At 42.9% G+C, this 14,544-nt stretch overlaps 1 protein-coding gene across 1 annotated transcript in view; it reads left to right on the top strand.

The window, feature by feature from the left end:
- Positions 1-14,544, top strand: part of RAMP1 (receptor activity modifying protein 1) — a 67,725-nt gene that overhangs the window by 28,157 nt on the left and 25,024 nt on the right. The window contains exon 2 of the mRNA XM_040441233.1: positions 11,078-11,216. Coding sequence (XP_040297167.1) covers positions 11,078-11,216 — 139 coding nt within the window. The remainder of the gene's footprint in view (positions 1-11,077; positions 11,217-14,544) is intronic.

Raw genomic sequence — 14,544 nt, 5'->3', positions numbered from 1 at the left:
AAACCCCTCTGGAACGATCCTCAGGCAAAAATAATACTTCTAAGATGATAATTAGAAGAACAGAGCACAAGAATGTGGGGGGAATTTATCATTGTAGGCGTATTTGAGGTTAGTTTTTAGACCGGAGTTGCTATGCGCACCTCCGCCAAATTTATGAAAATGGAGCAAAGTAGTAATACATTTGGTGCACATGCATTGTGATTGCAATTATTTCAGCTAAAGTGATCTACTTCACCTTTGAAAGTGGCACAGAAGGCCAAATGTACAAAAATTTTGCTTAACAGTAGCTGTGCACCATCAGCTGCAACAATTGTACTCCAAAAAGCTGGCATAATACTTTTGATAAATGTCCCTCTGTGTGTTTTTCTGATAACAAGTATTCAAGTCCTTCCATTTGTCCCATATTATTACAAATTTCAACATGCAATGGTCTCTATAACAAGAAATGGTAAAATAATTAAATCCCCACAAGCTCCCTCATTACAGACATATTTTACTGTATGGTGTTTCAGATAACTCTTTGACGGACATTTACAAAGATCTTTACGCCATTGTTGTGGCATAAAAATGTTTCAAATTAGGGCCCATGGCATATGTTCACCATCATTTTGCTACTTTCACCACTTTAGAAAAGGGAGGGGGTGGGTCTTAGCACAGACACTGGATTTACTAAATCTACCAGAAACTGGCATAAGGTATGGCTGAAGTCTACGCCAGCCCCCAGCTGGTATAGACTTCAGATTCTGGCCCATGAAGAGTCAGAGATACGACTAATTTATTAAGAGGCATCATTCAGGGAGATCAAGACTAGCGTATGCGTACACCAGTCTTGATAAATGTCCCTCATTATTTTAAGAAAGAGCTTCTCACATGGAGAAGAGTCTGTTGTGTGGACTTTCCCCATCCTGGTTGGCTTGACTGACCGGTCTCCTTTTTTGTTTATAGGGAGGAACCTGCCAATCAAGCCGAGCAGGGTGGGGAGAATCGGCACAACAGACTCTTAATAAGTTGTTTTCTTACATACCTGTGTGTGTGTATATATATATATATATATATATATATATCTGATCTGTAATCTTTGCTTGTGATCACTGTTTCATGGTGTACGCAAGGGCAGTGGTGTGCCTAGGGTGTTTGGCACCCAGGGCGCGTCCTTTCCTTTCTTTTCTCTTAAAGTACCTATCCCTTCATTGTGCCCTCTTCACAGTAGTAATGCCCTCTTTGTGCCCCCCTCACAGTAGTTATACCCTCTCTGTGCCCTTCACAGTAGTAATGCCCTCATTGTGCCCCCCTCACAGTAGTTATGCCCTCTCTGTACTCCTTTCACAGTAGTAATGCGGCCCATTGTGCCGCCTTTATAGTAATTATGCCCACTCTGTGCCCCATAACAGTTATGCGAACCCCCTTCACAGGAGTAATGTCCTCTGTGCCCCCTTCACAATAGTGATGCCCATTGTGCGCCATTCACAGTAATAATGCCCGCTCTGTGCCCCATAACAGATATGCCAACCCCCTCCACATGAATAATACCCTTTGTGTCCCCTTCATAGTAATAATGACCATTTTGCCCCCTTCATAATAGTAATACCCACTGTGCCCCTTTTATACAGGGAGTGCAGAATTATTAGGCAAGTTGTATTTTTGAGGATTAATTTTATTATTGAACAACAACCATGTTCTCAATGAACCCAAAAAACTCATTAATATCAAAGCTGAATATTTTTGGAAGTAGTTTTTAGTTTGTTTTTAGTTTTAGCTATTTTAGGGGGATATCTGTGTGTGCAGGTGACTATTACTGTGCATAATTATTAGGCAACTTAACAAAAAACAAATATATACCCATTTCAATTATTTATTTTTACCAGTGAAACCAATATAACATCTCAACATTCACAAATATACATTTCTGACATTCAAAAACAAAACAAAAACAAATCAGTGACCAATATAGCCACCTTTCTTTGCAAGGACACTCAAAAGCCTGCCATCCATGGATTCTGTCAGTGTTTTGATCTGTTCACCATCAACATTGCGTGCAGCAGCAACCACAGCCTCCCAGACACTGTTCAGAGAGGTGTACTGTTTTCCCTCCTTGTAAATCTCACATTTGATGATGGACCACAGGTTCTCAGATCTTCAGATCAGGTGAACAAGGAGGCCATGTCATTAGATTTTCCTCTTTTATACCCTTTCTTGCCAGCCACGCTGTAGAGTACTTGGACGCGTGTGATGGAGCATTGTCCTGCATGAAAATCATGTTTTTCTTGAAGGATGCAGACTTCTTCCTGTACCACTGCTTGAAGAAGGTGTCTTCCAGAAACTGGCAGTAGGACTGGGAGTTGAGCTTGACTCCATCCTAAACCCGAAAAGGCCCCACAAGCTCATCTTTGATGATACCAGCCCAAACCAGTACTCCACCTCCACCTTGCTGGCGTCTGAGTCGGACTGGAGCTCTCTGCCCTTTACCAATCCAGCCACGGGCCCATCCATCTGGCCCATCAAGACTCACTCTCATTTCATCAGTCCATAAAACCTTAGAAAAATCAGTCTTGAGATATTTCTTGGTCCAGTCTTGACGTTTCAGCTTGTGTGTCTTGTTCAGTGGTGGTCGTCTTTCAGCCTTTCTTACCTTGGCCATGTCTCTGAGTATTGCACACCTTGTGCTTTTGGGCACTCCAGTGATGTTGCAGCTCTGAAATATGGCCAAACTGGTGGCAAGTGGCATCTTGGCAGCTGCACGCTTGACTTTTCTCAGTTCATGGGCAGTTATTTTGCGCCTTGGTTTTTCCACACGCTTCTTGCGACCCTGTTGACTATTTTGAATGAAACGCTTGATTGTTCGATGATCACGCTTCAGAAGCTTTGCAATTTTAAGAGTGCTGCATCCCTCTGCAAGATATCTCACTATTTTTGACTTTTCTGAGCCTGTCAAGTCCTTCTTTTGACCCATTTTGCCAAAGGAAAGGAAGTTGCCTAATAATTATGCACACCTAATATAGGGTGTTGATGTCATTAGACCACACCCCTTCTCATTACAGAGATGCACATCACCTAATATGCTTAATTGGTAGTAGGCTTTCGAGCCTATACAGCTTGGAGTAAGACAACATGCATAAAGAGGATGATGTGGTCAAAATACTAATTTGCCTAATAATTCTGCACGCAGTGTAATAGTAATGCCTATTGCGCCCCCTTCATAGCAGTAATGCCATTGTGCCCCTGTCACAGTAATAATGCCCACTCTGTGCCCCATAATGGTCATACCCACCCCTTCACAGGATTAATGCCCTCTGTGCCCTGTTGTAATAGTAATGCCCATTGTGCTTCCTTTTATAGTAGTAATGCACTCTGTGCCCCATTCATAGTAATAATGTCCATTGTGTCCCCTCCACAGAAGTAAGGCTCTCTGGGCCCCTTTGTATTAGTAATGCCCATTGTGCCCCCTTCATAGTAGTAAAGCCCTCTGTCCTCCCTTTGTAGTAGTAAAGCCTTCTGTGCCCCCATCATAGTAGCAATGACCTCTGTGGCCCCTCCATAGTAGCAATGACCTCTGTGGCCCCTCCATAGTAGCAATGACCTCTGTGGCCCCTCCATAGTAGCAATGACCTCTGTGGCCCCTCCATAAAAGCAATGACCTCTGTGGCCCCTCCATAGTAGCAATGACCTCTGTGCCCCCTCCATAGTAGCAATGACCTCTGTGCCCCCTCCATAGTAACAATGAACTCTGTGGCCCCTTCATAGTAGCAATGCCCTCTGTGTCTCCTCTGTGTTAAAAAAACAAAAAAACAAAAACACAACCACTCACCTTGACCTGTTCCTGATGCTCACATCCAGCTCTCCCCTGCAGATACAGAACGCTCTGCAGCACTGTGTGGGAGGAGCTTAGGCAGATTCCAAGGCTGCAGGCCAGAAGCGATCTGTGTCTTCAGGCTGAACGGTGGAGGATTCAGCCAGCAGACACAGATCAGCCACTGGCTCTGTACAAGTACTGAACTCATAACTTTTATTTTTTCTCCTCCAAACAAAGCTCCGAGTCCGCCCCTATGGTCACATGTACTTCCCACCTCTCCTGCACTGCTGAGCTCCGCTCCCTCCTTGCACCCCACTGTACGCCAGCCTCTTATTGTCCAGAAATTTCTGGACAATAAATCTATGGTATAAAGCATTATCTGTCAGTGCCATTCATAGTATTGTACAGCTGATTATATCCACTGCTGTTTCCAGACTGCTTCCCTATAGCAGCTCCCACTACAAGCCTCTTGTATCCCACCAGGTTCTATATATATATATATATATATATATATATATATAGCGCTGTCTATGCCCAGTAAGTTCGCTGCCTGGAGTGCTGCAGCACCCCCTGTATAGCTGAAACCCGTGGCGGACCGCCCCCTGCCTTGGCACGCCACTGCCAAAGGGGTTGCCACCAGTCAGTACATTAAGAGTACATCCACATAAGATGTATACATTGTGGATGTGCTAAGTCTGCAGTGTTTTCCAGCAGTCTATTTAAGATATGTTATAATACTAGCTGAAGGACCCGGCTTCGCTCGGGTATATTTAATCTATTTCATTTAATGTTTCTGTGTGTCGTTAAAAGATATCAACACTATCCACTAAAACAGTGACATCTACAGCCCCCACGCCCCCAAATCAGTGACCTCCACAGCCCCCCATCCCTTAACACTGACCCCCCCACAGTGCCCCGTCCCTTAAAATTGGACCTCCACAGCAGCCCACCACCTTAACTTTGACCTTTACAGCAGCCTTCCCCTTTAACAGTGACTTTCACAACATACCACCCCCTTGACAGTGACCTCCACAGGGGCCCGTCCCCTTAACAGTGGCCTTTACTGGATTGGGGGGGGTGTCCTTTTGAACATCTTACTCTAAGACAGCAGCACTGTATTGTCTGAGTGTAAGCTGCAGGGAGAAATTCACCCTCCCTTCCACCTCTGCAGCTGACAGAAGTTGATTTTTACCTTAAATCCCTGTCAGCTGGGGAGTGGAGGGGTGTGGCCTAACCAGATCAGGGGCGTGGGTTAGAGGGACCTGGGGGCAGGGTTTTAAGTCTTTTGAGGGTGGATACATTGTGGCAGGGGGCGTGTCTGGGCTACTTCCTGCAAGAGTGACGCCCCTCTGGGCACCTTACTGGTCCATTTGCATACCAAATAAACTGGATTTTCAAAGGATAAAAACATCTATTGCTGGAACAAAGGCACATCTTGAAATAAGGTACTAAGTGCTATTAGGCCATGGATTTACTTCAATAGCAATTATCCTGGTGACAGATTTCCTTTAAAGCTCTCCTACAGCAGTGAAGAAAAATGGCTGGGTTGTTATGGAAACCTGGAGTAAAACTGTGTATGTGGAGGCTGGAGGACCTGCGAGTTTCTATTGGCTGATAAGGGTCATGGGACCAAGCTTCTATTGGCTGAGACCCGGTCTAAAACCTTCCCGGACACCTGATGTACCTGTGTGCCAAATTTCGTGATTGTAAATGCGACGGTGCGGATTCCTTTAGAGGACATCTTTTGCGTCCCCATTGAAGTGAATGGGTCTGTATCCGACATGCCACATCTAATATATAAAGCTGAGCTGTATGTGTGTATGTACTCAGCTTTATATATTAGATGTGGCATGTCTGATGCAGACCCATTCACTTCAATGGGGACACAAAAGACACAGAGAGCACACTGTGTGCTGTCTGTATCCGTATGTCCCTTCCGTGACATCCGTAAAAATATAGAACACATACAGACAAGGATAGGACTGTTCTATTCGGAACCGGACGTTCCATTCCACAAAATTCTGTGTTTTGCGAATCTGCAATTTGCGGACCACAAAACAGGCTATGGTTGTGTGCATGAGCCATCAAGGTGTTGTTCTAAGAAGAGATATTACATTAGTACGTTACTCTGCTAGATCAAGTAAAACATTCATTAGGCTACTTTCACACTGGCGTTTTGGTTTCCGTTTGTGAGATCTGTTCAGGGATCTCACAAGCGGTCCAAAACGGATCAGTTTTGCCCTTAATGCATTCTGAATGGATAAGGATCCGCTCAGCATGCATAAATTTTGGCTCAGTTTGGCTCTGTTCCGCCTCGGTGGTCGTGCTTGCACACTTCAGGAAAAAGAATCATCCTATGTGTACTTCCGCAGTGCCCGCCACCAAAGAGGCCGGCGATTTTTCCTGTAGTGTGTAAGCACGGCCACCACTGATGGATTGCAGGGTGGTTGTAACTATGGAAATAAACAGTGTATAATGTGATGGAAAAATGAATCAAGCCAGCAAAGGAGGCAATATGGACAATAACAATACATTAGTAAGTTGCTTTCTCTACATGATAAATGCCAATTTCTGAAGTGAGACAACCCCTTTAATGCTCCTGTGATTAGATATTGCTGTTTCATACTTGTTAGGGCGTGCACATACCAGCCGTGTGTGTTTCGCATTCTGCAGAACGGAACATCCTGCCCTCTATAGAACAGACAAGAATAGAACATGCTTTATTTTTTTTGTGAGTTCGTGGAACGGACATACGGATACGGACACTACATGGTGTGCTGTCCGCATCTTTTGAGGCCCCATTGAAGTGAATGGGTCCACATCCGGTCCGCATTTTTTGGACAAAAACCACAGTCGTGTGCATGAGCCCTTATAGTCTCCCCTGTTCTTTTAATTCCCTCTAAAAACGCATACTGTAATTTGGTGAAAAGTAGGCCAACTAATAGGTGTTATAAATTTAGGCTACACAGTCTAAGGCCTCATGCACACGACCGTTGTTGTGTTTCGTGTCCGTTGTTCCGTTTTCTGTGATTTTCAACGGACCTATTGACTTTCAATGGGTCCGTTGAAAACTCGGATAATGCACCGTTTGTCATCCGCGTCCGTGATCCGTATTTCCAGTCCGTCAAAAAAATAGGACCTGTCCTATTTTTTTCACGGACAACGGTTCGCGGACCCATTCAAGTCAATGGGTCCGTGAAAAAACACGGAGGCACACAAGATTGTCATCCGCGTCCGTGATCCGTGTCTGTTTTTTTTCCTATCATTTGCAAAGCAAACTTGACTTAAATTCTTTTTTCACTTTTCATGTCTGGTGATCCTCCAAAAATCAAGGAAGAGACACGGAAACAAAAACGGAAACGGATCACGGAACAACGGAACCCCGTTTTGTCGTGTGCGTGAGGCCTAAGGTTGGCTTTGCATGTGACTGAATAGCTGTGGATTTGCCGTCGCAGATTATGACGCGGCAAACCCTAGATGTGGAACAGAACAAGCAAAGCAGATGAGAATTTCTGAATTCTCATCCACAAGATGGGCGGGAAAAAAGCTGTGGAAATGGTGCAGCATGATGGATTTTAAATCTGCAGCAAGTCCATTTGTACAGCGGACGTCTCTTGCAGATTTCACCCTTTACAATGGAGAGGGTGAAATCGGCTGGCTTTTCTGCAGCAAAAACTACAATGTTGGCCTGGAAATCGCCATATTTAGGTTGCAACTTGTTAGGAAAGACCATTTATTCTTACACTAAACAGAATTTTATTTTTCTCTTGGACAAGAAATAGAAGGATATGAATTGCTCTCTGGGATCATTTATTGACCAGTATTCAGCTGCTTCACCAATTTCTATTATCTAGAAATCAATTGTCCAATATAGGTAGTTAAGGGAAATCTATAGGTTTCTCAGCAGCTAGGGATTACAGGACCATTTTAACACCTTTTTCTTTGACTCTGTTTTCCAAATGTATTTTCTGGTACATCTATGAAAATTCAATTATCCTAACACACAAAGAAAAGCTGAGCCTACAGTTTCAGCACAAGCTTCTCATCCGTATTTATTAGCTGGACCATGACTAATGTGACCTTAAGTTGTGTATTGGTAAATTGCCTTACTGGAATCGAATAAGTCACAACCTCATATCATAATAGCACTGCTGACATCATCATTTGCAAGGAGGGGATTCTACATTTACTCATAATACAAATCCATGTGTGCTGTTACTTCAGAAATAAGGGTACAAAATTGGGCATGCTCCTTTGGATGCCATATTACAAAGATATCCCCCCCCCCTCTAGGAGAAAATACCTCCATAAGGTGGTGCCATACGGAAAAACCAAACAGTGGTCTTGGCTCATAAAATGCCCATGGGTTACACTACAGAATTGTAGGGGAGTATGCTGCTATCTTGCATCGCATAGGACCTAGGACTGTATTCAGACATTTGGACAAGGTTTTGCATGTATTTCATTTAGAAAAAAAGGAACTGAACATAAAAAGAGACAAAAATATTTTCTTTATATTTTCCTGGTTTGGGCTTAAAAACCCTCATTTGCAAAAATGCTTCAAAATGGCACTGTTATCACATCCGTCTAGAAAGCCACATCTGATCTAAGAGGCTGATCATTAGATTATGAGTCTATTTCAGGAATGTTAATAACGTCACCATGGAAATATATATTAAATTAAAATTATAAGCAAGGTTTGAGTAGACACGATGCTTGTGACCAAGATGGTGCTTTACCACCCAGCACATTGCAATGTTGTTATTCTCAATGGACGGGGTAGATAGATAAGGACCCTCACACCTAGAAGTAGTCTTCAGATATGCCTCATTCATTTCATACCCCAGGTTTACATTTTAGAGGATTGTAAATTGTTTTACTGTTTATTCAATGTCACGGTTAGAGGTGCATTGACCACAGTGTCGGACTGGGGTACCTAGGGCCCACCAGTAAAATTTATTTTGGGGGCCCACTGTACGGATACATTCAAATATAATAAATTATTTAACAAGTTTTTTATATGAACATAGGCTGGTTGAGGTGCTTTACATTGAATATATGTATGTAGTGCAGTAAGTCTACTATGTTATGTGCCACTTGAGCAGGGGGTGGGAGACTAGGGGCCCACCTTGCTCAGGGGCCCACCGGGGGATTCCCCTGTACCCCTGTGGGCCAGTCCAAGCCTGATTGACCATATACCAATGTTAAATCTAGTGATGGATCAGATATAGTTGGACTCAACCCATGACGATGATCTTCTTTAAATTTTAGCTAGAAATACTGTACATGTAAAAGTATGTGAACAGGTCTATTTGTTGTATTGCAGCCACACCTGTTGCTAGTAGGTGCATAGAGGCTTCAATGACCATGAACCATTAGCAGTAGAAATATGTAGGGTTAGTCTGAAGAACTCTGTGACCATCATCTGGCATTGTGTTAGGATGACAGCTTTCCAACAAGTTGGGCTTTCCACATATACAGTTGTGTATTGGTAAATTGCCTTACTGCAATCGAATAAGTCACAACCTCATATCATAATAGCACTGCTGACATCATCATTTGCAAGGAGGGGATTCTACATTTACTCATAATACAAATCCATGTGTGCTGTTACTTCAGAAATAAGGGTACAAAATTGGGCATGCTCCTTTGGATGCCATATTACAAAGATATCCCCCCCCCCTCTAGGAGAAAATACCTCCATAAGGTGGTGCCATACGGAAAAACCAAACAGTGGTCTTGGCTCATAAAATGCCCATGGGTTACACTACAGAATTGTAGGGGAGTATGCTGCTATCTTGCATCGCATAGGACCTAGGACTGTATTCAGACATTTGGACAAGGTTTTGCATGTATTTCAACCATGAACCATTAGCAGTAGAAATATGTAGGGTTAGTCTGAAGAACTCTGTGACCATCATCTGGCATTGTGTTAGGATGACAGCTTTCCAACAAGTTGGGCTTTCCACATATACATACCTCCCAACTTTCCCGGATCCGGCGGAACAGTCCTGGATTTCAGTGGCTGTCTAGTGGTCCTGGAACGGCTGAGGTATGTCCTGCTCTTAACTGTCTGTGCATCCATAGGACACAGAGACAGTTGCCTTTAGAGCTGAAAGAGCCGTTCGCTCCCTGCTTCACCACTCAGCTCAGCTGCCGGGGCCCCACACTGCTGGGATGTGTGGTAGGAGCTGGGCATGCCGGGAGTCAGCCTATGGACTCCTCTTACAGCCCAGCAGTGAGCAGCGTGATGTGTAACAGTATCCTACATTGTGCTGAGGGTGAGCTGTGATGATTATCGGAGGAACTAGGTGAGTAGTTACAGTTTTTTTTGTTTTGTTTTTTCCTGTAAACGGGGCACATACATGGGCATAGCTACTGTGTGGTGGCACAGGGGAAATAATTACTATTTGGGGGCATTAAGGGGACTGGGTGGGATTGGGTATGTATAGTTATTTTTACTTGTGTATAGTTATACACTTTGTTGCCCAGGATGCACTGTCCACATTGATTAACAAACTTAGATTCACTTTTGTGGAAAAATGCATCAGTCAAATTAATTCTCCATGGACCGAACAGGAAAGATGGCTTTTCTCATCTAAAAGGCTACTATACTCAGGTTCCTGGACTATGAATCAAAATAGGATACATTTTGTGGTTTTTATTCTATCTAGCCCTTAAACTGTAACAGTACAACCCATTCTCTACAATATAAACCCACATAAAATTGGCAGATGTGAACATATCTTCTGCTTACTCCCACATGATGTGCTGCGAAGGTTTGTCCTTGACCTGGACACACACTGATTAAAACTGCCCCTTAGGGACCATTTACACCAATCATTGATATAGAAGGCGATCAGCTCTTGTTTACTTGCATTTATATTCAACATATGTGTAATAATTGTATGTTTTTTTTATACATATGCTTTTTGTTTGTTCCTTTGCTTCCTTAGTAGCACATCCCCTGTTTACACGAATGTGGATGTGATGCCTACCAATTTTTAGATAACTGAATAACATGTAAAAAAACTGCGACTCTCCTGTCCACTTAGTATTATAGGAGTGCTGAGACGCTGTTACCTGTGCCTCTTGTTGTGTATTTACCTGCCATGTATCTGTCAGTCTATATGCTATTTGTACGGTAATAATAACACAAAGTAATACCATTACCATGTAAATATACACACGATCAGCATGTGTCTATAATGTACTTAGGTTCTAGTTGACAGGTACTTGTTTAGAACTGGATGAACGTAACCTACTATTTGTTTCTTTTCCTTCCAGTCCCCCCACTGATGGCTTTTGCAGAATGTGACAATGAATTTTATTCAAACCTTCTAAATGAATTTTGTCTACTACAATTCCAATTAAAGATGGAAGACTTGGAGATGAAGCTGTGGTGCGACTGGAAAGCAACAGAAGAGTGAGTACATGTCAAAGAAAAAAAATTGCTTCAGCTTTTTAATATTGTAGAAACAAGAAACTTTGTAATATATGTTATTACGGAAATGCCTCTTTCTACGCTTATTACACTCCACTCCTGTTTCCTTCTGATCATTCACATTCAATTCAGTGGTAAAAAAAATCTGTCATTATTGAAGACCGGCTATAGCAGTTCCTTGATCGATCAAGTTGCAGCTGCAGCTCATAGATGTCTATGGAAGGAAAAGGACAAGAGCTGCTGGAGAAAGAAAGAGGCATAGAGACACACAGAGATGCTGCTGCTGGCTGTATGTTTACTACCTCATCCCAGTGCTGGACTCACAGCTACACTGCTCAGTACTGCTTTATAAAGTACTCCTGCTGTTTATAATGATGTGCTAGAGAGAGATAGGGGAGTAGGATCTCCTATAGTCTCTGTGCAGTGTATGGGATACATCATCGCAGCTGGTCTACACCTACTAGCTCAGGGGAAACTGACAGATTGAGTTTACAGAGGATAAACTATCCATATCCACATCATCTAATATAGATGAGAATATGTCATCAGGAACATTCAACTCCTCCTCTCTCTGCATCTTGCTTACTTTTCTAGGACATGGAGACTTTGAAGGATGATTTGGAATCGACTTCGGACCGAATTCTGCTTTGAATGCTTTGCTTCGTTCGACAGTACCTCGTGGCTTCCAGTGGAGCCTGTGGCAGGGCTTGATAGAAACATCCTCCTATAAGCCGCAATAGTAAACCATGTCTGTCGGAGAAGCGATCAGACAATTACATGTTTCTAATGCAGTGATTATCCATTTTTCTCTCCCTGCCTTCCCAAAGCCAAAACTTTTTTATTTTTCCGTTCACATAGCCATATAATAAATATATTATTTGTATGCAGTTTTCTCAGTTATTAAATGATAAATATGGTGATAAATGGTAATAAATGTCATAATGCAAGACAATAATGACAACAGCATATTAATATAAATTATATTACCCCTGTTCTACTGTTTACAATGACCCACTTTTACTAATGTGCATACAGCTAAACATTATCGTAAACTGTGGCAATATTTGGTGCTATTTGGCACAAGGTGGCACAATTTGGTGAGTTTTTTGGCACAATTTGGTGCATGTAGTTTTAGAAAGATATTCTGCACCCAGCTTGTCAGCCTCAGGTGATTTTTCCATTTTTGCGTTTTCGGTTTTCACTTCCTGCCTTCCCAAAGCCATAACTTTTTTTAATTTTTCTATTGACATAGTCATATGAGATATTGTTATTTGTGGGATAAGTTGTAAGTCTTTAATATTGCATACAATGTAGTGGAAAAAAATTCCAAATGGGGTAGAATTGGGAAAAAAACACAATTCCGCCACAGTTTTACAGGTATTCTTTGTATGGCGTTTACTATGTGGTAAAACTGACTTGTGCTCTTCATTCTCCAGGTCAGTACAATTATGGCAATACCACATAGGTATAGTTTTTCTTGCGTTTAAGGGTACTTTAACACTAGCGTTTTTCTTTGGGTATTGAGTTCCGTCACAGGGGCTCAATACCGGGGAAAAAATGATCAGTTTTATCCTAATGTATTCTGAATGGAGAGCATTCCGTTCAGTATGCATCAGGATGCATCAGTTCAGTCCCTCTTACGTTTTTTGGCCAGAGAAAATACCGCAGCATGCTGTATTTTTCTCTCGGGCTAAAAATCCTGAACACTTTCCATTGAAATGTATTAGTGCCCGATCCGGCATTAAAATTGCTGCATTGATGGATCCGTTCTTCTGGTCCGCGCATGCGCAGACCTTTAAATCTGTGGGGGAAAAAAATACCGGAGAGACGGATCCGGTATTTCAATGCATTTGTAAGACGGATCCGCATCCGGATCCGTCTGACAAATGCCATCCGTTTGCGTCCAGATTGCGACGGAACTGCCTGCCGGAATCCTCTGCCGCAAGTGTGAAAGTACCCTTAATACAAAAAAGTTTATAAAAACTTTTGATTGAAACTTCCATTGCCATATTCTGACCCCCATAACTTTTTATAGTAATGTCTATGGAGATGTGTGGGGCTCATTTTTTGCAGGACGATCTGTAGTTTTTGATAATACCATTTTGTGTGGTTGTGTATGACTTTTTGACCCCTTTTTATAAAAGATTTTTTTTGGAGGTACAGTGATGAAAAGTAATTATCGGCCATCGTTATTTTTTTTTCCATTATGCCATTCACCATGTGAGAGATGTTTTTTTTTTCATATGTTAATAGTACAGGCATTATCGCATGCAGAGAACTCCATGATATTGATTTTTTTTGTTTAAATATTTTCATTTTGACTTTGGGGAAAGGGGGTGATTTGAATATTTTTATTTTATTTTTTTACTTTTTATTAGGTCCCCAAGTGGACCACAATATGCAATCACATTAGACGCAGGTGTCTGCTGTAACACTCTCTCCGTTCTGTAGCAGGCCCCCATCTTTAAAGACTTGACATCTGTACGGCAGACATTGTTATCGGGTTAAAGTCCCCTACGGACACTTAAAGTGTGAACAAAGGTCACAAATAATATCACTCCCATTTCCCCACATTAAAAAAATTAATAAAATAAAAAAATAAAGATCATTAGTAATGCCACATCCCAAAATGTCCATAATATTAAAGGGACTCTGTCACCACTTTCTAACCCCCCCTTTTAAAAGTATTGTTCTCTCCATGGCGCCCTTGTGATTACAAAGGTGTTGTTATAACATAAATTCGCCGTCTCGTTTTGATAAAAATACCTTTTATCTAACCTGTCAATCTTGTGGATAAGGTGCCCAGGGCGTTTCTGAAGCTGCCGCCCGCCGCCGCCGTTGGTGCCCAGCTCCTCCCCTGATCCTTTTAGCGCCGCCTGAATGTAAAGAAATCCGCCTCCGGCTCTCGCTCAGTGCCCCCTCCTCCTTTTCAAAGATCCCGCGCGTGCGCACAGGCCTGTGCCTGATGCGCCCGTGCGGACATTTAGAATCAGCCTCATTGAGCGAAGTGCGCATGCGCGCACTTCGCTCAACCTCCTCATAAGACGAGCACTGCAGCCAGCCACTCAGAGCCTGCGGCTCCATACAGCGCTTGGCAGGCTCTGAGTGGCTGGCTGCAGTGCTCGTCTTATGAGGAGGTTGAGCGAAGTGCGCGCATGCGCACTTCGCTCAATGAGGCTGATTCTAAATGTCCGCACGGGCGCATCAGGCACAGGCCTGTGCGCACGCGCGGGATCTTTGAAAAGGAGGAGGGGGCACTGAGCGAGAGCCGGAGGCGGATTTCTTTACATTCAGGCGGCGCTGAAAGGAT

This window comes from Bufo bufo, chromosome 7 (genome assembly GCF_905171765.1).
Source record: "Bufo bufo chromosome 7, aBufBuf1.1, whole genome shotgun sequence".
Classification (NCBI taxonomy): domain Eukaryota; kingdom Metazoa; phylum Chordata; class Amphibia; order Anura; family Bufonidae; genus Bufo; species Bufo bufo.
This window is presented reverse-complemented; position numbering and strand designations above follow the sequence as displayed.